We start from the raw sequence: 26,630 nt of genomic DNA, 5'->3' as shown, positions 1-26,630 counted from the left end.
AGCCGTTTTTCCTGCTGCTGAGGAATCTGTTGCTGCAGTTCTGGCTGCACTTTTCTCCCACCCTCCTTATTTTCGGGCACCCTGTCCGTGGCTCCACTAAAAAAAGAGACCTCCTCGTGAATCTGCTCCTGGCTCTTGCTAGACTCGCCATCTACAAGACCAGGAAGCGTAAGATGATCGGGGAGGGTCTCTTTGATTGTGGGGCCATGTTCAGGGCCCTTACCCGATCCCGGGTTAAGTTGGAGCACGCCCACGCGGAGTCTGCTGGCGACATGACCACCTTTGTCGACCAGTGGGCTCTGGGGGGCGTGCTCTGTTCCACCTCCCCTTTTGTTATAAAGATTTAATTTACAGTCCTTTTTTCTGGTTTTTTCTGTTTATTAGTTAAGGCCTAGTCCTTGTTGGCACCCCTATTTTAGGGGTGCTAAATTGAATTTTTTCTCCGGCCGCCTTTGGGCGGCCGGTGCACCGACTGCCACTGGGCGCTCGGTGTAGTCCGGCCTACTAGGCCTTAAATAGGACTACTACTACTACTAATAATAATAATAATAATAATAATAATAATGGTATTGGTAAGGATGGTAATGATGATAATAAAAATAATGTTAATGGTAATGTTCATAATAATGGTGTTTTGTAGTGCTTTAAAACTATGCAGAATGCAGAAAGTAGTATTACTTTATAGGATACAGTTATCCCTCTGTGAGATACTATGTCTAAAAGCCAAAGAGCTTAGTCATTGATGTAACACATCATCATGATCCTTATGAAATCTGATAGTGCTTTTTAGTGATTTGACCTTTGGAAGAGACAGCTTGACAGTTTGATAAAGAGTACAGAATGACAATGAGAAACTGTAAGGCAAACGCACTCGCTGGCTGAAAGTGCCAATCATTTACTAGCTCACTCTCTATTTATATGTATTGCCAGTTAACGAGGACTCTGGTTCAGCCCCAATATCACCCTCAAGTCACCACAGTAATTAGCGTGGTGTACAGGGAAGGGTGAATTTTAGATCATCATAATTGCCCTAATAATTTAACTATGAGAAAAATTACCGTTCGTGGCATTAAGTAGTATCTTGTGTCTGAATTCATTACAGATAGTGTCACAGTGCTGAAATAAATTCAATGAGAAACTTAATTTCAGAATATTAAACTGCAAGGATTGTAGATGTTATGCTGGGTACCTTGCTCATGCTAGCTCACATCTTCACCACTGGAGCGCCAGGCTTCCTTGAATGAGCAGTTACAGACCTGTTGGTTTGTACAGTATTTGAGATATGGCCGTTCAGGACTGCATGTCTAACACTTAGGGAACCATCTGGGATATTGAACATCTTTAGGATTCTGAACTTCACAATCTAAATCCTTCTAAAATCCTAGAATTATCCTCTAGAGCAGTGATTTTCAACATTTTCATCTCCTGAACCAGTGTCTTCAGCAGGGGCCATCAGATGTACCAGTAACTATATGCAATCTGAAATGGCTATTGTAAACCGACCCACCCCATTATAACCAGTTTTCTTTTTTTGTCTCCAAGTATCACTGATGATGTGATAGCTTTATCTAATTATTTGATAAGAGTTCACCACAAACAACACAGAGCGACTGCTTTGGTTCCCCATCATTAACTTTGGAATCACACTGACATAAAGACAAGTGCTGCTGCGTACCAGTTTGAAGCCTGTCACCTACCAGTACTGGTACGCGTACCACAAGTTGAAAACCACTGCTCTAAAGAACCTGTGAAATACACTACGGTATCCTGAAGCATTTCAGGTGAATTAAATATCTTTTTTTTTCAGATATGACTTCTAACAAGTATCGCCCAAACATTAGAAATCTTAGCCATTGATTTAAAAAACAAAGCGGTCAGATTCTTTACAGGACTAGGATTGATTGATTGTTGGAGAGACTATCCTTGGGAGTTTCTGTATTTTAATCTCACTAGTTCCTGCTCCTGGTAGGTCAAAAGTTTGGTTTTCTCTGTGTGTGCTTGCTAGATTTCTATGGAATAATCCCCTAATATCTGCTTTAATGAACCAATCTGTCTTTACCCTACCCCAGTCAGCCACAGACCTACAACCTAGGAGGGAGTACACTTTTCAAATGATTTCAGTCGCCTGCAGACATTGCTTTGGTGAGACCTCCATTGTATTGCAGTATTTTGGTTTAAAGGTTATTATATCAGAATGATTTGTGGTGTACTGGGTTTGGAAATTGACTCCTGTGGTGGGTTATTTATACACTTGGATACCCATTGCCTATTAAAACCCTCTGGTTGACATATTCATAATCTACTATTCTGTGACATTTTTCCTTTTTTCGCAATAAAACAGTAGGCACAGGGCAGAGACGTACAGCTACCAATAACACTTGCAATTACCAGGGCCTTTACTCACTGAGGACCATATTTGTCAAAGCGTCACCACTGTGCAATTTACTGAGAGGAACATTACTGGAAGCTCTCACCATGTGATGCAAAACTGCAGGTGCTTGTGTCAAGCTAGAACCTCTAATCAGTTATATTGTTGAGATGTATTCGTTCCAAATGCACTTAAGCAGAAATTGAAGCTTTCCAAGCAAAATAATCACTTGAATGACAAATGGCAATAAGCATACATTACTGTATAACATGATGCATGTATTATTGTAGCAAATAACATCAGGAATCTCACAAAAATACATATTATAACTACAGCTATGGCCAAAAGTTTTGCTTTACTTAGAATTTTAGGATTGAGACATAATTTAAGAAAAAAACTATATGAACAGAATTTAGATATTTTATTTAACATCATGTAATCAAAGAAACTATACTAGACATCGCAAAAGTCTACCAGAAGCCATAATAGCAGTACAGTATTTCATGTTAGATTTTGAAATGTCACATTTTTCCATTTTTGTCAGTTTTTTATTAAGTATATGGAAAACTACAAAGCTGTATGTAATTCAATATGTTAACATAACATTATTCAGCAGGTTTCAAAATTAGTTAATGATATAGGGTGATGCAAAACATTATATATATTTTGTTATAGTTGTATATATTTTGTTTTTCATGATATTATTAATAACACCAGTTTCAAACATTTTAAAATTAAACATACTCTTTAATACCATACCTCATTTACACAATAACTCTGTAAATGTTATGCATTTTATACATTATTATACATGGTTTGTTATTGTATACTTGTTTATATATTTTCTTTTGGTAGCTAGTTGATTTAATATAAAACCAGATTCTGAGTGTAGGGCTTTCATGGGAACTGTTTTTATTCTAAATGATCAATGTTTTCCAGTATAAATGCTTTTGTTCTCAAAATCAAGGTTTCTCGACTCGGGAAGCAAGCTGTGACATCATTTATTATTTTACATTATTCAACAGTAGGTATTCTGCTTAAAATGTAAAGTCTGTATTGACAGGAGCTCTTTAAACTTGTCACTAGTGAAGGACAATCATTTCATCTTAAATTCTTAGATTGTCCACAATATAATATATACAGCTCAGGTTGTCTGTTTTTCATTCTTTTATTTAGTTTTGCAACCAATGGAAGTTGAGCTTGCTCCAATTTTTGCCCTTTTTGCTCCTTCAATGAATAACTAAACACCACTCATTCACTCATATACTGCATGATTTATTTACAGCATGGAGAGGTCTTTCATTCTAACAATCTAACAAATCTATTTTCCTGTGCTAATGTATATGTGCCCCAATTGAATATAAATGTTGTTCCAATGACAGTGGGCATAACTGATATAACCATATTCAGATTTTGTTTGCAGTATTACAGATGTGTAGCTGGCATTTAATCATACGATACATGGGCGGTTTTCTTCTTTTTCCTCCCCAAGTGAAAAATATACATTCATTTTGAAAGGTTATATTCAAGTGTTAGTATGAGGTGTTCATGGTAGGTCAGCAAGCATTAGAGTGATTTATGTTTTTTCCAGATGGAAGTTTGTACCAATAATTTGATCCCTTATGCCTCACAGGCTGTAAATACAAATTGTTGCCAGGTGGGACATGTGCAACATTTATACCAATAAAGATTTAAACATAAACTTGGAATACATCAAATATTGGTGTCAACTATGGTGGTAGTACAGTATATCTGCAGTGTAAGGTTATTTATTTTTATAACCTACTTCATCACATACTTGAGATGTAAGGCAAATGCTGGAAGGTACAGGATCCGTGAACTTTTTTCATTACAGTTCCATAAAGCTTCTCATTACATTTATATATATATATACACACACACACACACACACACACACACACACACAAACACACACACACACACATACACACACAGAGAGTAATATACAGTACTTTTTCTTCTACAAGGGAAATAGGATGAGCTTTTTGCACAGTGGAATTGGATGGGGACTTTTTTTTCTTCTATGTTTTCTTTATTACTGTTATTACACAAGACCTTTTTCTCTATAGGAGTCTTTTAGTCATTTAAAAAAAACTGCCAGTCAATCAATAAATAACATCTGTCAGTGAATCTTTTTTTTTTTTTAAGTCCTCTTATAAAGGTATTGGTTTTGACTCACGTGACAGTTTAGTAAACCCACACTCACATCTAAGTGGTTTCCAGTGTTTGATACCTTGAAATCTATAAGCTTGTTTTTTTCCCCCTTCCTTACATTAAATATTAATCAAGGTAATGACAATATTGGCTTTTGTTCTGCTGAATTGAATGAAGTGTCTGTCAATGTATTTTCTCCTTAGCTGTATTTCAAGCTTGTCATTGTTTTTCTTATCACCTTAAGGCATGATTTATTACTGCACAAGTTCAATAAGATGACTATAATAGCCTTTTGGAATTAAAGGAACTTAATGACTTTTTTTATCTGTTGTTTTTGACATCACCCTTCTAAATATATTTCTTTAAAGGAAGGGCACGCATTTGTCTTCAACATTTTTAAGATCGTTTGGTCTTGACAGCTGAGGTCCATTGTTTGGCAATCACACCATACAAAGCTTTTTGACTCTCCAAACTAAGCCGTAGGAATACAGCATCGACGATCTGTTACTTTGCGTTTCTGCACTCCTGGATGTTTGTTAGAATACAGAAACAAACAAAAAAACACTTAAATATACTGCTGTGTTTTCTTTAAAAAAGACGGAGGAATAAACAGTACAAATATTACATTTTTAATAATGCCTTCAAAAGCATACACACAACTCCCAAAATTGTTTAAAAGTTTATTTTTTTGGCCTGAGGTGCACTGAGCTATGTTGCAATTACACTTTTAATTCCCCAAATTCTTCCTTTACAGCAGTTTTTTTTTAAAAAATTTTATTGAACATGAATTTGTATTACGAAACTACCTAAAAACAAAATATCAGGTCAATATCCCATATCAGCTTTTCCATATTTTAGAATTTTAAAATGCCCAGCGCTGTTCCTGAACAAAACACAGTTTGCATTTCAATTTTCTTGCTAAAACTACATAGAAATTACCATAGATGTTATTTTTCTTATTTGGAAACAAAAGGATAAAGAGATGCTTTCTGGCTTTCATGATTTAACTGAATTACATTTTTCATCTATTATTATTATTTATTTCTTAGCAGACACCCTTATCCAGGGTGACTTACAATTGTTACCAGATATTACAATGTTTTTTACATACAATTACCCATTTATACATTTGGGTTTTTACTGGAGCAATCTAGGTAAAGTATCTTGCTCAAGGGTACAGCAGCAGTGTTCCCCACCTGGCATTGAACCCACGACCCTCCGGTCAAGAGTCCTAACCACTACTCCACACTGCTGACAAACCAGTTCTTTGTTAACCTTCCTAATTGACTTTCTAGATATTTCTAACTGGGCTGTGTTAATTAAAATACAAGCTTCAGGATTCGAGTATCCAAGCTTCAGGATTCGAGTGTTATTGAACAGCTTTTTGCGAGGCACCCAGATAGTTTTATTCTTGATGCAACACTACATGCTGTCTCTCTGAAGGCTTCCCTGCTTATCCAGGCATTGGTGTTACAGTATACGTTTTGTTTTAACTTTTTTAAAGAAGCTTTAGTGTTACACAGCAGTACATTAATATTACTCTGTCTCCAATTCAAACTTCCTGATCTTCAGTATTGCTCCTTATCTCTACTAAGGAAAGAGTACCTTAAGCTTTTACCATCAATACACGGCTAATCTTGGTAATGGAACCTCTTAGAGCTAAATGTCAATCGTACATACTGAGCTTGTTATCAGTCAACATTCAGTTACTTGAAATTCAGCGATGAAAAAGTCTTTATCCAAGTGTAACATTCTGTTCAGTGCACAAGGGAAAACTTTGATAATTCCCAAAAGAGACAGGATTGAATTTTAATGCAGATTTACCAAAGATTCTTGCAGACAGCACAGAATATGTCTTTCATTCATTTATTCGTTCATGTTCACAGACAAAAAGGTTACTTTCAGCAATAATGAAAAGCATTTGGCAGTCTAAACCAGCCTTCTAGTGTACATACACATCTGAAAATAATGTGATCAACCTACATTGTGAATGGTCTATGCTACAGTATCATTAGATTAGTATAGCACTTCTTCTTCAGCTGTGGATCAACGCAAACTTTCAATTTGTCTTTTTCTGTTTTGTGCCTTTGGTTTTCTCTTCAGCAGACAAATTTACATAGCAAAATGCATCATCGTTGCTACATGCAGGGCTTTGCTTATTCATTCTGACACCCACTTGCTGCGTACTGCCTTAAGCTGGTGGTGCCTGTCATGGATGTTGTACCATGGTCTTGTGACATACACATGTATAGCATTTCATGCATTGCTCACAATCTCATGGGCCGGTCTTTTTATTCTAGTTCAGGGATTTGTGCATGGATTTTCTATGTTTGTTTAAAGGCCTAATTTAAGAATGCTGAATGAAAAGCATAACATCTGACTAAGCTACAAATAGAGTAAGGCTAAAATCAATGCTTGCCTTCTTTTGTAAAATGCTCTAAAAATCCACATGTGGCTTATTGCAGCAGGGTTATAGATTTATGAACATCCTCAAGTTCATTGCTGCAGTGAACAACGTGCTAGCATTATGTTTTTATGACTGCATGTATGGACTTCAGTGTCTTCTTATGACATGCACATGATTCATATCCCTGGTCTAACAAGGAGAAGTCCTTATTGTACTATCCTTAGTGCAAATGCAGTGCAAATGCAGTGCAAATGGAGTGCGGAATGTATATATTTAACATCTGGATCTGGTTACTTGGCCATAGTGCATCAAGATTCATGATGGAACGCACAACCAACAAAAAACTAGTGTGTGCATGCAGGCTAACCTACTGCCAACCCCCTTTATTAAGATGCAGTGCCCTTACCTATAAAGACATTTCATTAGTTATCATGTTTGTGAGCTAAATAGAAAAAGAACAGCAATAGCAGGGAGGATAGCAATTCCATCGCACAAATTAGACATTTGCACAGCGCTAAAGGCTTTTGCTCTGAATGCCCACACTCCCACCCCACATGGCTAACCACTCTGTTTTGGCAGGATGTTAGTTTTCTTTCTCATTCTTGCAAAATGTTAAGCCCTTTGGATGTTTTCAGAAAATGGCTTTTTGCAAAGACCTGGGGCATTTTTGCTGCCAGAACCTCTTATTTAAGAATTAGAGAACAAAGCAGACCTAGATGAAGAGTTTAATAATATTGTTTTCTAGAGCTCTGTCTTTTGCATTGACTTTAATAACCATCTATATTAAATACTGTGGAAACAAGCAGCTGCTTAAAGTAAATATAACATTATGACTAATACATAGCAGTTAGCATACTAGGCGTATGTCCTAAACAATGCAACAGTGCTCACATCAATTCACATACGTATAGCAAACTCCCACCCATAATTAATATCAGCACATGCTAAAAGATAAACATACATGGAAAAATGACAATATTATGTTGCTATAGGAGGATATGATTTGCCTCTACAAGCCATAGATGGATTTCTAGAGCATTGTACAGCACTGGAGAATCACTCTGGATTGAATCAACCTTCTTCCCCTGGTTAGCCCAGAATTACCACTAACAACAAATTGTAGATGATTCCTTGGTTTTGTAAAATGACCTAAATCGATCTAGCAGTGTATTTTCCAGCTGTTGCGGGACAGGTTGATCAGATCAGCACATATGCCTGTTGAACTCTAAAAGTGTATTTGAATATGTTGTTAATGCTTAACTCTAAACCCTAAAGCCAATGGGAAAATAAATGTCAACATTACCTCAAATATGCTTTACAATGGGTCATTTATTGAGAACCAAAAGCAGTAGTGTCATCTTGTTTGCAATGCAATGGCAGCAGGATATAATGAATACCTTTCAAAACAATAAATCTCTACTCCTCTAGATTAGAAAATCACTTTTCTTATTGACAGGACCATTGCAACAACCTATTATTCAAACAGCAGAATGCCAGGCTTGCTGATTTATTATTATTATTATTTTTTTACAATTCTAGTTGTACAAAGCAAACCCTTTATTTAACATTCTGAAGCCTACAAAAAGAAATCCTGTAGTGAAGAAGACAATAATTATGTTGATATCCTGAATAAGCTTAAAGCATAAAAGTCTCGGCAGGTAGCATCACACAATACACCTTGTCAATCTACATGAAAAGACACACATCTGAAAACACGATTTGAACTGTTGGTTTGACAGCAATACAACATCAATTTACCATCAGCAGACACATTTTAAAAACTGATTTCTTGTTGCATGTCCGATTTATTAAGAACAGTATTTACTCACCTATCTGGTAATTCATTAATGCATTTCCAGTACTTAATTAAAAATATGCATACTTGCAAAACCAGCTGAAATACATCTGCTTTACAAGGGAAGCTCTTTGGCAGCAACATGAGCAACTGCAAGTATAGGTTTAGGTAGATTCTATGTATGCATGAACTATGAATGCATGCTACTGCAAACAGTCCTCAAACAATTTCTGTATCAGAGAATCTGTTTTTTTTTCATTTGTAGTTTTGATAGAGTTCAATTCTGGGGGGAAATCATACTGTTTAGCTTTGGTACATTTTCAGGCAGATCGCAAGATGGCTCCAACTATACAACCAAATCGGATGCATTTATATCTAAATACAGGCTAGCATTAATATACCAGAATGCCATAGTGCTACAGTGACTGAACTAAGTCTGACCTTCTTCACTGTTCATACAAAATCCTGTCAAAGCAGGTTTTTCCCCCTTTTAGGGTTGATTATTATAAAACACTATCGTAAGCATTTCTCAATACTCATTATTTCAGATCAATATCTAACCTAACGTATTAACATGTCCTACACTTTGCATTCCCATCTCTTCCTGCAAGGTTCTAATTCATTTCTGTTATATATAGAAAATGATTATTGTAAGATAAACTCCTATCTTCTGTTATCCGAAAGGTATTTCCGTTGGTTAATATTAACGCGATCGCTCACTATAGAGAGGATCTTGGCTTTTAAATCGCTGACCATCAAAAATCCCTGCTTCATCGGCCAGCACCAATGAGTCATCTTCAACACTGCCTGTACCACAAGCAGGTGAGAACGAGGTTACAACATTAGCTGTATTCCTTCAGCAAGTTTACTGTTAGAGTTACAGTTTATACTTTAAATGATTTCATAACATGTAGTTCTAATTCAGATATGTCAATATAGCAATCGCTTATAAACTGCAATTCTATTTTACTTCATTGATACACACAGAAGGCAAGAGGCTAATTTTTAATTAGCAGCAAATGCAACCTTGAATATTAAAACTTAGAACTGCTCATACATTTACTTAATGTTATTATATTAGGTTTCTTATTTATTTAAATACTTTTGTTTTTTCTTACTATAATACAACCTAGTTCGATTGCTTCTAGCATATTAACTGTGCTCCATAGAGTCTACCATTCTGCTCTCGCTGGATCAGAATGTTTTAAGACTCTGAGTCTAATTAAAAAAGATGCTATTTCCTGATGAGGAAGGTTTGGAACTTTCAGCAGGTCAGTCTGACCTTCAGTGCAATGAACTTCTCCACACAGGCCTTACACAGATCTGCTAATAATATTTTCTACTGCTTTCATATTCTTTAAAACACATTATAGTCATTACAATATGTGTTGCAGTTTCACAAATGTTCCATTTGTATCCCAAAGATCAGTCTGCTTCCAGTAGCTGTGGCAGTCTTGGGTCAGTTTCTGCTCTCAGTTAGTCAGTTTTTGCTCACAGGTGTGGATGACAGTTTTTAAAAGCCTGATACCTGCAAAAACTTAAATCTTGTTAGCTGGGATCCCATCTCTGCATTCTCATTCCCATTGTCAGTGGGCAAATACATTTTAACTGAGTCTGGGTCCATCAAAGAACCGCACACCCTTGCAATGAGGCCTTCCATGCAAAAGGATCTAATGACTTATAGCACAAAAGGGACGTGCCAGAACCGTCTGTGACAATACTATTTTGTGTATGGCTATACCTCTTCCATATAGGATAACAGTGGAAAAGATCTCTGTTTCAAGGCTGTGTAATTAGAATACAAATCATCAATCAGCTCTTACTGAACGCTGTCAGATGAGAATGGTATATTGGCTAACAACCGTGCAACTGAAAACCAGCAGCTCAGTTAGTTTAAAAACCAATAGGTCATTTTTGTAGGATTACAAGACATTGTAAGATCACGTGAAAGGCTCCAGACATTGAGATGATGACCAGTTTTTATGGAACATTCATTTTTGGGAAAACATTTTTAAAACCTGGGTTAGAATGACATTTGGTTTCTGTATTATTATCATTTATTAGTTTTTTTAATTTTTTTTATTATTGTCTGTTAAACAAGCTATTTTACATGGTGTTATTTTGGCTGTTACTATATATGAATAATTGAGAATATTTCATAATACTGACTTGTCTAATCTGAACTGTATGTAATGTCATTTCATAATTACTACTACGTGCACATGGAAGTCCCTACAGAACTGTATAGTGTGCCTTACTTGTGATGGTGAATAGTTTTCACTTACTCTTTTTAATATGTACTCTTTTCTGTACAGTATGCGAGACATATTTAATTAACATAAAACAGTAAGCATATCCCATGTTCAGTAGAATGCTTACAATTTGGACTATAATGTTGCAGTTTACTGTTCTTACACTAATGTAATCATACAGTAGATTGTCATGTTTTCACCATGCTTTATTGTACTTTACTCTCTACTACAAGAGACCTGTATAAGCAGTCTTTTAACGACCTAGCAGTAACTGCAGTGTTTGGAATGCTGAATTCCCCAGTGGCACTAGGTGAAGCTTCCATACAGCTAGAGACTGTCTGGCTAGCACAGTAGATGAATGAGACAGACCATGTGGATTATTTTGTGTGCCACAAGAACAAAGATTAGTAAATAATTGAGAATTCAGAAGGTTAGAAAGTGACACCTTGCACTATGCTGTGCACAGTCCTTGGGAGTAGGAAAACAGTAAGACCACAGCACTACACAGCAATTGTGGGCTTTAGCAAGTGACTTCCAAACTCTGCTGAGCTTGAAGAGGATCAAAGTGTGAAATTGGTTTATTTTTAGCAGAAAAAAAATATGGTACGGTAGCTCTGACTGCTATGCGTATAAATATCCTTTCAGTTGAGTGTCATACTGATGTAGTGACATTTGATTTTTCTGTGTCATGCAAATAAGGCTTCAAAGTTAACATGGTATGTGTCAAGCAGTATTAAATGCATTGTAGTCAAATAAAACCCACTGAGATGGAGATTGTTGAGTTCAATTTGTACTGTAGAGCACCGTAAGTTTGAACTAAAGGGAACCTAATACCACTGGCAGCTAAATAGTGTTTCCTATTTTAGAATACTGAAATGGATTTGTCAATACAATCAAATCACCCACACATTCAATTTAATGTCATCACTAACCAATCAGTGCACTGTATTCCCTGAAAAATATATTTCTCTGTATGTGCAAACTGTACAAAATCCCATCCTCGCTCTGTGTTAAAACCACATAAAGCATCTTTCAGTGTTATTTGTGCAAAAAAAGAACCAATGAAAATGTTAGTAGTTTTATAGTCCCCCTACTACAAATCAATGTCTCATTTCCTTCTGCCAGTTCTTTCGAATCATTATTTTGAGTAATTAGGCATTACACTAATCCAGTTTCCAATATAGGCTCTGACCAATGCCAAGTTTTGATCTGCAAACTGTACTGAAGACATCCATGTACAGCACAATATACAATAGTACATTGTTCATGTGATAAGTTGTATTTTGTAATTATTATTATTTATTTTTATTTAACAGACAAAGAAGTGGTGTATAGAAACAGAGATGGACATGTCATGAAGTTCAACGTAGCAAAAAACGAGTCTGAGATACTACTGGAAAACAGCACCTTTGTAAGTATTCATCAATGAAAATGACACATATATAAACTGATGTCTTACAACATATTTCAATTACAGTATATAGTGTGAACTGGAAAACTAGGCATTATTATTATTTGTGGATATACAGTAATTAGACTTTCTAACATTTAGGAATGCTTTCCATACCTTTGCAAATGACAAATAGGTCAGAGTTGTGTGTAATTACATAGCAGAATCGTCTTGGTTAAGTCATTCATCGTTTATTATGCAAATGTTTCTTTTTATGTGGAACTTCAGTATAACAAGTGTTCATTAGTAGTTATTAAATTGTCTGTGTTTTATTGATATACTTTACATTACTCACTAAAAAGAAGAGCTTTGAAAATCTTCAACAGAACAACTACTTTCAAACTTAAACAAACAAAACAAACAGCTGAACTCAACACCAAAATATAGAAGACCAGTTGAACAACATTACATTCACATTTGTTTCTTATAAGCTCCAGGTATTGCGCCAAATGTTTGCAAAAGAAAATTGTGTTCTAATAAGGAATTCTCCTTTTTGAAGATTTGCCTGAAGACTTGAAAAGTTGTAACTTAAATCCCTATTCAGTCTGGTTAAGTGTGGTGCATAGTATCAAACTTTGATTTGAATAACATAGACGATTAAAGAAGAGAAGTGTTTGAAAGTAGAACAGGGCTTTTTTATTCCAGTTTTATTATATAGTTACATGTTAACAAAAAAATTTTAAAAACCTGCTTTTTCTGTGCTGATTTAAAATGCACAGCCTATGTGGATCCATGCTGTAATATTTTCAGTTTTCACTCCAGGCAGTATTATCTCCATGGTTTTACAAAACTCCAATAGTCACTGCACATGTTTAGTGTCTTGGTTTAAGGCCCTACATATAAAATGTACTGTTCTTTTAGCATGAGGAAGATTATTTTTTTTTTTTATCTCACAGTGAAGGACTTTAAAAAATACAAGATATTGAATGTCAGCAATGTTTTCATATCTTATTTAACAGTAAAATCATGATTTTCTTATGTTTATTTTGTCTGAATTTCTTATGTTTATGTTGTTTTAATATGGAAGCTTTGATATCCCCAATAAAAAAAAAAAAAGTAATTTTTGATGACTGAATTTACTTCTGAAGTCAATTGTATGTCATTCCACTGCTAGAAAAATACTAAGATGCCTATATAGTCTTGGGGGAAAAAAATAAATAAATCATTTCAGTATTATTTCTATTTTAGGTAACATTTAGGTATCGCTTTTTTCTCTTAGGTGACATTCAAAGTAGCAAAATACTCCATCTCTCCAGATTTGAGATTTGTTCTTCTTGGTTACGATGTCAAACAGGTAAGTTGCAACATACTTGCCTTGCAACCAATCTTCACCTTCTTGTTACATTATTTATTATATTATGTTACAAATGATACGGTGAACAGTGAGCATTTCCAAAATAAATAAAACTATAGACCTTAGAATTCTAGAAAATGCATGTTCCATTCTGGGGTTCCAGGAGTCATTGTAATAGCCAAGAGCCGGTACAGATTTTAAGGAACTATCGACTACCTGAAAACCTGGAAACACACATTTCACACAAACGCTGGGCAAAAGACTGAAACAAAGTGTGAAAACTGTAATTAGCAGTTCAATCAACATGACCAGCATGCATATCACTTTTATATACAACCAGAACAAGAAATGAAAATAGTGCACTATCAAGGGCATACGTATAACGGCTACAGATCCAAATGCAGGGATAACCTCCATCAATTCATTGAGGACAACGAAGGGAACACATTTCTTGTAGTCACTTGAAGTAGCCGCTTGCCGGGTATGCAGATAATAACTGTGTGAAGTGACAAACATGCAGAATAACCTGATCAGATCATCTTCAGCTCGAACAACTAGACCTTCAAGCGATCATTTCCATGTTTCAAATTACTGCAAGGTGAGTCTGCATTGCAAGAAAACCCTCTTGCTTCTGTTAATATGTCTTCATTCATACATGCAACCTCTGGGGATACAGAGGATGATGATATTTGTGTTTATTGCCAGAGATGTCCAAATAAGTAATGCTCAGATGTTGAAAGAATATTGATTTTGTGACCAGAGCTTTTACTGAATGAGCTTGACCACTGGATGTGTTATTCAATTATAAGATTACAGAGTGCATGTATTCAGTGAGTACAGTTGCTGGAATTTTTTTATATGCTGTCTTGCACGTAAGACTATAAATAATGTAGGACTCTCAAGTGATCTAGTGACCTTGCATTTCCTGGTGAAAACAAGAGCAGCTGAAGCCTCGATGAATATGCAGAAAGCTGCAGGCTACTCTGGGGACTCTGAACAACCTAGGTTTCATGTAAGCCAGGAAAGAGGAGATGGCTTTCTATTCAAGGATACCAAGATATTTAGTGAAAAAGTAGTCTGAGTGAAGTTATCCGGCAATAAACTCCCCATTCCCAGTTGTGCTGCTTTCCTAAGAACAGGAGAACACGCTGGGGTATCATTCTACTTGTAAGATATCTTGCTCAATAAAATATTTAGTATACTTTTAAAGAGGAGACAATCTATTTAGAGATACCAGGGTATTTGGCAAGGAGTCTGAGTGAGGAAAAATGGGCAGTACAATCCCTACTGCTACTCTGACTGTAAATCATTTGATGTTTCGAAACTTTTGAACACTACTGTGTATATATACAGTATATATATTATAACTGCAAATGTTTATGAAATTCTTTAAAATGTTAAGCACACAGAAGTAAGACTGTCTAATTTCCATCTTGAAATGGAACACACTGATATTTAATAGAATTGAAAGAGCATTGTGAGAAATACTGTAAACCCAAGGTTGCAAAAAGGTCACAGCATTTCATTAGGAAAACTGAAAAGTGTTACACAACCAAAAGAACATATTTTTTGTTGTCTGCCATTTCTTTTTTTAACTTCCCTTGTGGCTGTAAAACAATGTGTTCCAATAAACCAGGTTTATTACGCTGTTGTCAGCACTGTATTTGTATCTGATTGTATGCTCACAGCTAGCATACTGTAATTAAATGTCTTGTTGTTTCAGCACAATGTCCGCTTTGTACAGCAGAGCATAAATCTACATGATAATTAGCCTTGCAGCTGGGACTCTGATGAATGCAATTAGTACAACCTTTTTATTGGAAATGTTTGCCTTTAGATTGGTAGCTACATTATGCTGTTTAATTAAACACAATGTGTGTAAACAAAACAGTTGAAGGTGACCACATGTGCTGTATATTATCATGCTTCTTCAAAAACATATTCATGATATCCCAGGCAAATCAAGGTAAACCGTGGGATTGTAAGGCTATTTCCATACCTCATATAATAGCACCTCAGGGCCTCTCACAAGGTCCTTAATAATTCCACTGAACACTCCAGCATCTTGTTCCCTCCAGGTCTCTAAGGTTAGGCACACACACAGGCTAAATGTGGTTGTGAGTTCACCTTTTGCTTTTAGTACGGTTTGTATACACACACAGTTCGGTTACAAAGGGCAGCGACAACCGCACTAGTTAATCCTGGTAAGAACAAGTAGCGAGTTTGGTTATCAATTCAGTTTGGTTATTTAATGTGCACTAACTGTGTGTGTATTACAACCGCACTAACACATCCGCAACTAATGATGTCATTGTTTATCAGACATTTCCGTGTGATAAACATGGCTAATATATATATATATATATATATATATATATTGTAAAAGGATTGCACTCACTTGCGTTCGTTGCCCCTTTAAGAATCGACCCGACACACAGAAATGGATTTTTCTAAGCGCGTTTGCGCAATTTTTTTAATAAACAAAAACACAACAAATACAAAAATCAAAATAACACCTAGCTCTTCTGGAGCACTAACTCGACTTTCAGGAAACACCCTGACTAACGCGGGACAGCTAAGCTGTTTACCCGTCTTCCTAAACACACTGGTTTCTTTACGGCACTTACTTTCTCTTCTCTTCTCTTCTCTTCTCTTCTCTTCTCTTCTCTTCCTTTGGCTACTCTGAGACAGCGCACCTACTGCCTCCTTCCACTCAGCAGCCCCGAGCAGACTGCTTGTTCTCCTTTTAAACTCCCGCACCTGGGCTTAATTTCTAATAACGCCCAGGTGCGGAAGACAATTAACAATAAAACAATTAAACAATTAACAAAACAATAAAGCAACACAAACAACCAAAGGAACATTCTCTCGCAGGGAGGTTTTAACCCCCTCCCTGCTGTTTCTCATAACCCGCTATTTTACAATATATATATATATATATATATATATATATAGGTGCCTGATGAGCCAAGTTGAGTTTGTAATATTGATGAATAGTAAATTCATAACAATGGTAAATAGTGCATACATATAATACACTTTTTTTATTACAGTTGTATAATGTTTTGTTGTAAGAAAAAAAAATGTATTATTTGGTTTTACAACTTAAATAAAACAATATGGGACAGTTCGTATCCCCAAACGCCACAGTGCGACCGCAACGTCTCATCTGTGTGTTTTGGTACTCCAGGAAATGTCTCAGTAAATGATAAAGACACATATACAACTCCTTAGATATGCTGCAGCAGGGTGCCTGCCCTCTGTGTATTTATTGTTTATTATCATTAGTATTATTGTATTATGATTTGTGCAAATATATGACAGCGAAAAAAACTGTATTGTTTTTGTACTGTTTTAGATTCCTCGTGAAGATGCGTGACTGATCAGCTACTGAGTATTTAATTAGCTGACAGTCACGCATCCTTATTAAACTCGTGCAGACTATGGCCGAGGGGTGATAAGATATAGAAGACCTGCAGTTGGGCTGCACAAGGAGAAGCGTGTTCAGGGAGTAGTGAACGGGAGTACGGGAGAGATCAAAAGAAAAAAAAAAAAAGAAAAACAACTGCTATTCATGCTGGAACGGCCAGCACAATATTTGTTGGTATTATTGTTTGTTTGGCCAACGTGTCCTTTTCTTTTGTGTTTTGTGTAAACTTTTTATTTTGTTTATTTGTTTAATAAAAGCACAAGCAGTGTGTTTCATACCACAGAGCTGTCTGAGTGTCTGTATCATCCGGTCCTTGTGACACATGCGTATATTTTTAATCCACTCTAGTCGTTCCCACCAGTCGGAAAATCGCCCAAATGTTTTGATCTACCGTCATGGTACTGCAGATCGTCGCCACTGTATTTAGCAGTGCAGAAAAAGCAAAACGCTGTCTCCGCTGGTTTTGCCGAAAAGTGCATATCTGTGCTCTCCATCGATTACGTACAGTACTTTCTTCCAAAATCATAAACAAAAACAATCCCCATGTTCTCACACAAAACCTCACGACCAGCATGAGGGCAGCAGTGTGGAGTAGTGGTTAGGGCTCTGGACTCTTAACCGGAGGGTCATGGGTTCAATCCCAGGTAGGGGACACTGCTGCTGTACCCTTGAGCAAGGTACTTTATCTAGATTGCTCCAGTAAAAACCCAACTGTATAAATGGGTAATTGTATGTAAAAATAATGTGTAAAAAAAAAAAAAAAAAAAAAATGTAATTGTATGTAAATGTAATTGTACAACAATTGCAAGTCGCCCTGGATAAGGGCATCTGCTAAGAAATTAATAATGATGGCCCGGGTTCAGTGGTTTGTTTAAACAGGGAGTGCACTCACTTCAGTAATGAAAGGTGTGTGTGTGTGTACAACAAACAACCGCAGCGAGTGCCGTTTGTAAATACGGTTGTCGAGCCAACTGCAGCATGTGTATGTAGCCTAATTGTTTTATTGAGCCTCGGCCTTCAGTAGCATCTGGTTGGAACAAGGTCCTGGATTGGAATGGACTGCAAAGCTTGGACACGCTTCTAAAAAAAGGAAGAAAATACAATGAGTGTTCTCAGGTGATCTTTAGTCCATACATTTTTTATTCTGAAAACAGACACCAGACTACTGATAGAGCCTCAGCACAGTATTGTTTTAATCATACCAGTCATTAAAGACATTTAGGACTTCAAGATTGCTGGAGATTTAGATTCACTTATCGTGTTATCATGTGTTTATAAGAGATTAGGCACAATACATTTCAGATTGAACTATCATAATCTCTGCATAGCCAAGAAACAACTCCTACATAATAGGCTCTGTGTTACTTACAATAAACATCCTTCAGTTCCCTTTAGGTTATTAGTTTAAATCTACTCTGGTAAAGTAGGATCTATTCATCTCTTGCCTCTACTGCTGGTGTGAAATGATACCAGTTACCAGAAAAACAGATTTCTGGAGCTATTTACAGTATATTGAGTAAGAGGTAGGCCAGATGGTTCGCATTCATGTAACAGTCAAGTAAATTGCTTTGCTTTTTTTTTCTTGGCTCTGTTGTTTTAATCCCTACATACTGTAAAACTTCAAATAATTGCCGGGTCTCCTGTGTTCTGATATCTACAGGGCTGTCTTTTAGTGGATTTAACTATTATTATTATTATTATTATTATTATTATTATTATTATTATTATTAACAATGGTAGATAGAATTCCTTTTTTAAATACAAATTCGTACTTCTGCTTGTTCATTTTCCTACATTTTGCATACCGTATCCTTTTTAACCAGTGCATATAAAAAGACTGTAATAATACTTTCGCTTTATACTTGAGGGTGTACAATACAATGTAATTTTGTCATCAAACAAAGCTGTTACTTAGTTCTCACTGACACACAACCTTTTAACAAAGTTGCTGGAATGTTTAAATTGAGTTACGATGTTGCTGTAAGGTTGTGTGTTAGCAGCTTCTCAATGACAGCATGACAAATGTGAAGCTAGTGATCTAATATAAACGCTGGTCTCCAATACGCGCCAGGTCTGCTGGCAAATATTGTAAATAAACGCCAGAGACATTTAATTGATGTTTTACGGTACATACCTTGTTTGTATGACTTCTTAGAAATGCCCAGTGTCATTCTAATTGCAAAATAGAATTTGAACTACTATTACCAAATGGATTCACATTTAATTCCGGCTTCAGCCTCGGTACAGCAAGCCAGAATACAGTGTAGCAATACTGGAGTCTTGTCCTAAAGCATGGCATCATTCAGGTGTCATACTGGTGATGCTCCTTTAGCCCCAACAGTGCCACCCAGTGTAATTTCAAAGCTATTTGTATCATTTATCTTGACCGGTAGCTGAACATACGTGTTTGCCATTTTCAACTTAGTGTAGACAGAAAATATATTTAGCGTGCCTTTAACACGTTCACCTACTGTGACTTTAACATGGACATAAATGTATTCCTAATTCCTAAAAATGTTACTCATCCAGTTGATTTTAGATTTTATAAAATCCCAATAAGTAGTGATGGCTCAGGGCAAATAATTATGAAATAATTTAACTCAATGAGATTCAGAGAATTAAGAGTGAACTCATGCTAAAAAAAAGAAAAAAAGGCCTTTACATGGCCATAGACCTTATAATTTGAAACCACTGTCGAACACCTGGGACACATTGCTGAAATGCCATTGTCCGAGAAGGTATTTCATTCCTGGTAAATGCTCTAGTTTCCTGGTGACAGTTAAATTTGTGTATTAAGGGCTTGCCAACAGTTCTCTCTATTGATTCTGCTTCTTGGTTTACAAGTGGATCAATAGAAATTGAGGTTGAGAGACAATTAAGCAATAAGGCACAAGAGGGCATGGGTTGTGCTGGATATTGTCACTTCTTGATGCGTTGCAACCTCCGCTTTCGTTTTCAGGCACACGGCGCATCTTCCTCTTGGCTCAGGAGGAGACAGCACACCTCTTTGTGTTCTAGATCCTACTTTGTGTCCTAAGCACCAATTTTGGTCCTCTAGGTCCTCAAAGAGGTCCTCCCATCCGCCATCCCACCAGATTCGTGGCGAGTCAGGGCTCCAGTAGTCCGAGTGGTCCATCATCCGGGCATCCCTTGCAGATTTCATATCCCGCTTAGTTCTGACACCAGTGTAGCGGAGGTGTATCTGGTCTGCAGCGCAATAAAAGAAGACAACACAGGATATAGCTCAAAGCAGTTAAAACTGCTATTTTTATTGGAAGTGGAACAGCAGTCAAAAGGATGCTCTTTTTAGCAACAGGATAAGTAGCTCAGTTAGGCATTGCTAACCATACAACACACAACACAACCCCGAGCTGCGCGCAGGTAGCTCATAAATAGAGATCCCACTGAGCCCGATTGGCTCTCACACACAGGGGCACATTTACATACACACTGACCAATCACTCAGACCCTCTGTCCCGTGCAAGTAGCTGACTGGCTGAACCGAACACAAATCACAGTGCAACCAACACAGACCCCTCTCTCATACAGCTGCACTGTGCACGTGACACCCCAGGCAGCACGCCAGCACTGCCTAGACACGAAACATGCTTCCACTCACACTCATGCAGGGTGACACACACAAACAGCAGGGAAGACAGGACAGCACACACACACACACACACACCAATACCTAACACTAACACTCCCGTTCCCCTCCCAGCGTCCAGTCCCAAGCAGTCCAAACTGACCCGCCATTACAATATATATATATATATATATATATATATATATATATATATATATATATATATATATATATATATATGGATTATGGATTAAATAAAAGATTAAGGATGGAACCCTATGCTGAAATGCAGTAATATAAAAAGGTGCAGAGTAGGTGTCTAGTCCACACAATACTCCTTTATTGAAGTTCCTTACTTTATTCTTTTCACTCTAGTTAGAACTGCAGTCCTCTGAAAAGAAAGATGGAGAGAAAGCACTTAAACACAACGCTGAAATGTAATTTTGAAAATGTGGAGGGTTTTTGGCTTCCACACATTACTTTTTTAATGCAGTTCCTAGAGCTGAATAGATAGAATGGAATTTACAAAGACTTCCACATGTCTGTTCCTGTGTTTCTTTTCCCTTTAGGACATCTGCTGTGCTTAAACTTAAGACAGTTTCCGTTCTATAGCTCAGATCTGCCTTCATACCTATGTCCATGCAATAAACTGACAGCCCTGTGCTTCATAGGGGGAGACGGGAACCCCATAGAATATAAATGGGATCATCGTGACAGGCAGCTCCATCTCGTGTGAAATCTGCAATTAAATGTTGTTCTCTTAAAAAGCTACAAAACCTGGTCTGATACAAACCTTCGCTTATTTGATTTGCCATGGTAATTACTAGGCCTTGCAGACATCTGAATGTTTAGCTGCACTTGGGAGTCCTTGATTTATCCCCTTGAGTTTTGTAACATAATTGTGAAAAATGTAGAACAGTAGTATGCATTTCTTGAGTTTTATTAAAAGCTTCAATTCATAAGTAAAGGTTATAATCTTTTGAATGCCTCTTGCAGCACAATAAGTTTAATTAGATGTATAACTACATATTGTTAAAAGGTCAAAGTGATGTTTCCCTAATGACTGAGGCTCCTGGCAGCAGGCAGAAAGTGTGGAACTGCTGTTTTGATTGTTGAAAAACATACAGTATTGTTTGAAACATAGAGGTGGTGGAAATATGCCAATGAAAGCCACTGACAGATGTTAGGAGTCATTCCTGAGGAAGCTGCTTCTTTTTCTTCTTGCAATCACACCTCAATTCTGACTTGAACACCCCATATTCAGTCCTGGGCATTCATTCTGATAATTGCTATTTTGTGGCTATTTAAATCATATTCATATTCATCCTGGGTTAATTCTACTGGTACATTTCTTGTGAAACAGGCTTCTAAACTGCCATGACAACTGTTGAAGTATATAAGACAAACATTGGTAAAACCACTCGCTATTTTATTTTCGTACCAAAAATAACAATTTAGATATCATCATATGTTTAGTTTTTATACTTACTGTCTGTCCCGTCTCTGTTCCACTCTGAATGGCTAGGGGTCGCTGTCAATCATCTCAGTGATCTGTTAGTATAGTTTCACTGTCACTGTCATTTCACCCAGTTCTGACAGATCTTGTTGACTGAAGCAGCGCCAGAATGCTCTCATTCGTTTAAATGACTGTCAATCATCAAGACCTGTACCGACTGTGCACTTTCAATTGCCCGCTCAAGCACCTGTCATTCAAAGCACCTGCTTTTGAAATTAGCGGGTTAAGGTGTAGGTAGGCTTTTGCTAGGTATACAGTGACAGTTACTAGTTTTATTTGAAAATGGGGCGCAAAAGGAAAACACTTAATGAGTATTGTGCACAATCCCCTGACCGACGTCTCCGCGGCAGGACGAAACGGGCCTGTCCGCCTTACCTTCCAGTCGACAAAGGGGCTTGGCTAAATGAGATGTTTCTCAATGGCATAAAAAGTCTGTGTTTTTTTTTTAAGCATAAAAGTCGATTTCACCCATTCTCTGCTTGAATTGAAAAATAAAGATCGAAAAAAAGGTAAATTCTTTCTAAAATAAACGTTGATATTAATCGATGATTTGGCAAAAAATAAAAATCCAATAGTAGCAATCCTAATTATAACCAACATTTTATTAAGACTGCGATAAAAGCAACAGCTTGTGCTACAGCATTTTAAATTAAATCATAATTATTTTTAAGGCTACTGCCAGCTTGCAAAATGCCTTGTGCCCTTGCTCATGTGCCCATTGTAAGGATAGTACAGTATGTATACTCCATTTAGTGAGCAGTGCTATGTGCAAGGATAAGCAGGGTTGCACTGTTTCCATCAGTTTACATCCAGTTTTAATATCTGATTTTGGTCCATCTCAAATGGATCTTGTATCCATTTGTCCAAGTTAATTTGTTTGCCTGTAGTAGGTGGCTCATAACATACAAAAAAGTCTGGTGATTATCTGAAAACTGTCTTTTTTTTTATTGAAAAATAACAACATGTCAAAATCAATCGGGTCAGAAAATCACATTCAGTCATGCCTGGTGAATTTATTCAAACAGGTTTCCCTGCAGATCTATATAATCTATGCTCAACGGGCACTTGTACAGCTAATCTCATCTCCATCTGTATTGGTAGATGATTATCAATAATCACACACACACACTTATTACTGTCATGGCTAGAAACCCATTTACAGCCTTAATCTAAGGCATGTCATATCCCACATATCCCCCACAAATGTTACCGTTTTCATAACGCAAGTTTTCATAAATTAATTTGTTGGCATTTTGAGAAAAATAAGAACATTTCATAGCTGTGAAAACAAATATTAGCAAATAACTGTTTTTGCTGAGCTTTATTTTCAAGGCCTTGTTGGACAAAATATTTCCTGTCTTAATGAAAAGCAATACTAGATAACATATAGCTGAGCTGGACGGTCTTGGCAAGGTGTAGCTGGAGGGTGTTTCCACTGATGCCCAACTATACCTTAGCTACACCTGTACTGTACAGAAGTATGTCATCAAAAGCTGTGTGCTAAAGAGACAAGCTGTTTTCCACCGCTTTACTCTTATTGCGTGACGAAACCTCATTAATAAGACTACTGGCAGCTGTGTAAAGACCGAAAATAAAAAAAAAAAAGCCACAAATGTTTGCTCAACCACGTCCATCTTTGCTTTTTTGTATATATTCAATCAATCCCACAATCCAACAAGACGTTTTACTGCCAAACTACTGCTTCCTCAGTCAGCTATGCAAGACAGCCATCTTTAACTACACCTCGCACAGACCGTCCAGCTCAGCTACACCTGGGGAAAGACAGTGGAAATGAGGCTTAAAGGTCAAGGTCTCTTTGAGTCTCTGGTCTACAATTAAATATGCATTTTGTTCCATCTGGTTGACAGCTACAATGCCATCCTAACCAGTAAAAGGCAAGTAATGACGTGTTTCCCTCTGGGTTGTTTAAAATCAAAATGCTATTAAGATGAAACATTAATATTGGTGTCGAGGTGAACATTCAGTTATGATGAATAGTTCCTTGCTGATGACCTTTTTACTCAATTTGCCCATGATCAATAATAGCTTTCTATTTTCAGACTCTCTGTCTAACTTTGGGTTCTTATAGTGTAAGTAATTTCAGAATACATTAGCATAATTCTTTCCTGTCTGCTGGTCATTTTGAGTGCTGCTTATTGCAGTTACTCAGATATCATATTTATTTATATATTCTGTGTTAGGCCTGAATTCAGGAGCAGCAGTCCAGCCCCAGTAGTCTGTTTCACAATAGACAGCTAGATCAGCAAAGTGTCTGTATAGGTTAAGAGTCAGCACCATCTCCTGAGCAGGTATTTGGTACAAGTACTGCATATGAACAGCAATAAAAACGGTCACTCTTAACCCTAAACAGAAACATTCTCTAGCTACCTGTGGCAAAGTGCCCGCCCCTGTGTGTATTTGGTGTGTTATATGTTGTATGTTGCGTGTGTTAATGTTGGTGTATAGATTGGTACACGGGATATAAACGGGTCTGTGTTTCACGTGTATTTAAAAAGGTAGATTTGTATTTAGGCACGAGGAGGGCACAAATCACTTCACGTGCTGGTTAAATGTAATATGTGAGCACGGGGTTGCACAGAATTAATTCACGTGCTGGGATTCAAGTGAATAATTAATTAGTAATTGAATCCCAGCACAACAGTATAAATAGGCACATTTTTAGTCACTCGGGGTTAGGTGTTCGGAAGAGGAGAACGGGAGAGAGAGAGAGAGAGAGAGAGAGAGAGGGGGAGGAGAGTTAAAATCATTAAAAGTAGAGATAAGTGTGTGTACTCACCGTGTTTGTTTGTCTCCGTGCACCGTTTGTGTTTAGTGCGTTTTTGTATGTCTGTTTATTTTGGCGCAAGTGCCGTGTCCTGTTTCGTGCTGTTTTGAAACCTTTTATTTGTTAATAAACGCTGAGTGCAGCCATTGCACTCGGCTCATCATCACCACCGTCTCTGTCTGTGTTTGAATTCCTTTCTGGTCTGACGCAACCCACTCTGGCCGTCTTTGTGACACTACCACATGCAGTTTATTCACAATTGACCTTTGAGATGCCAGGAACCAACAAAGTACAAGAAGCTTGATAACATGCAAACTCAAGCTGTGCAGCAAAATTGCTATGTGTATTTGTTATGTATTACATTTAAATATCATATGTAATTCATATTTTTTCAATGGGTAAAACACCAACTACGCAGCTTATTTTGAGCACTGAGTACAAGGGAAAAATAAATATATGAAAATGTAATTTGAAGCTACTTCAAGCTTTTAACTTGCACATTTCAAAAGATCTAATGAAAAAAGGGTCCATGTTTTATTCAAGAAAAGAAACAAGGACAACATAATGTAATAAGTGGTGTAAAAGTGATGTGGGACCATTTTAATGGCAAGTGTGCCTTATTTGAGGTCTGATAAATTACAGATTGCTGCAGAGTTGTTTACCTAACGCTGTAGTTCCTTAAAACATATTTATTTAATTTTCGGCAAAATAAGAGTAGACTATCCTGGAGGTTAACTGCAGACCTACAGAAATACAGTACATTATAAGACCTTGGGAACTGGATATGTGACCTGATTATTTTATAAAGCACTTTCTCATTCTGTACTATTTAAATCTCAGTTTATTACCCAACCGTATTAGTATATCAAAAGGTCAGAACAGGATGTAATTTGCTTGTGCCTACTTTAATTAAGTATAGTAAAGAACAATTTCTCAACACATTGGATATTGGCTGCTGGAATCAAAGACAACTCCACTGAAAATGGTTGTTTTGTTTAAAGAATTTCCATTATGATAAATGATGAAAAAAAAAATCTAATATGAAATACTTGAATTCAAGCATAGGCAATAGCACCTCTTGCAATGTAAGATTAATTTAATTAATGTATTTGTGTTTAGTCCTCAAAATATATCCCCTTTGTCATAGCTTTATTGTTGAACTTCATTTATTGGTAAATCATATTGTAAAGTTGATTGCTTTAAAAAAAAAAAAAAAGAACATAGGACTAAGTAATAGCACTGTTATTAGAGTGTGACTTAATGGAAGATAACTGTCCAGCAGAAATCTGTAAATGATCAATTGTTTGTGTACTGTAATTGATCATGTTGTATAACATATTGAATAATCTCACAGTATCATTAAATAAAACTTTGACCATTAAAAAAAAACATCAACCATTAAATGACTTTTGTGTTATGTAAATTATGTACCTGGTAAAATCATTTTCAGATTATTGGGATTTTTAAGATAATGCATTTGGTTTATGTTGTTGACATTTGATATCTCTTTGTGGTACAGGATGTGTTATTGACCAACTAATCATTATCTGTCATGACCATTGATCAACATGA

The 26,630-nt window shown here is 36.6% G+C and overlaps 1 protein-coding gene across 2 annotated transcripts in view; it reads left to right on the top strand.

Annotated features, from left to right (window-relative positions):
* Nucleotides 1–26,630, top strand: part of LOC117412417 (inactive dipeptidyl peptidase 10-like) — a 182,163-nt gene that overhangs the window by 113,007 nt on the left and 42,526 nt on the right. For both annotated transcript variants that reach the window (XM_034020830.3, XM_034020839.3), the window contains exons 4-5: nt 12,314–12,408; nt 13,667–13,741. In XM_034020830.3, coding sequence (XP_033876721.3) covers nt 12,314–12,408; nt 13,667–13,741 — 170 coding nt within the window. The remainder of the gene's footprint in view (nt 1–12,313; nt 12,409–13,666; nt 13,742–26,630) is intronic.

Source organism: Acipenser ruthenus, chromosome 10, assembly GCF_902713425.1.
Source record: "Acipenser ruthenus chromosome 10, fAciRut3.2 maternal haplotype, whole genome shotgun sequence".
NCBI lineage: Eukaryota > Metazoa > Chordata > Actinopteri > Acipenseriformes > Acipenseridae > Acipenser > Acipenser ruthenus.
This window is presented reverse-complemented; position numbering and strand designations above follow the sequence as displayed.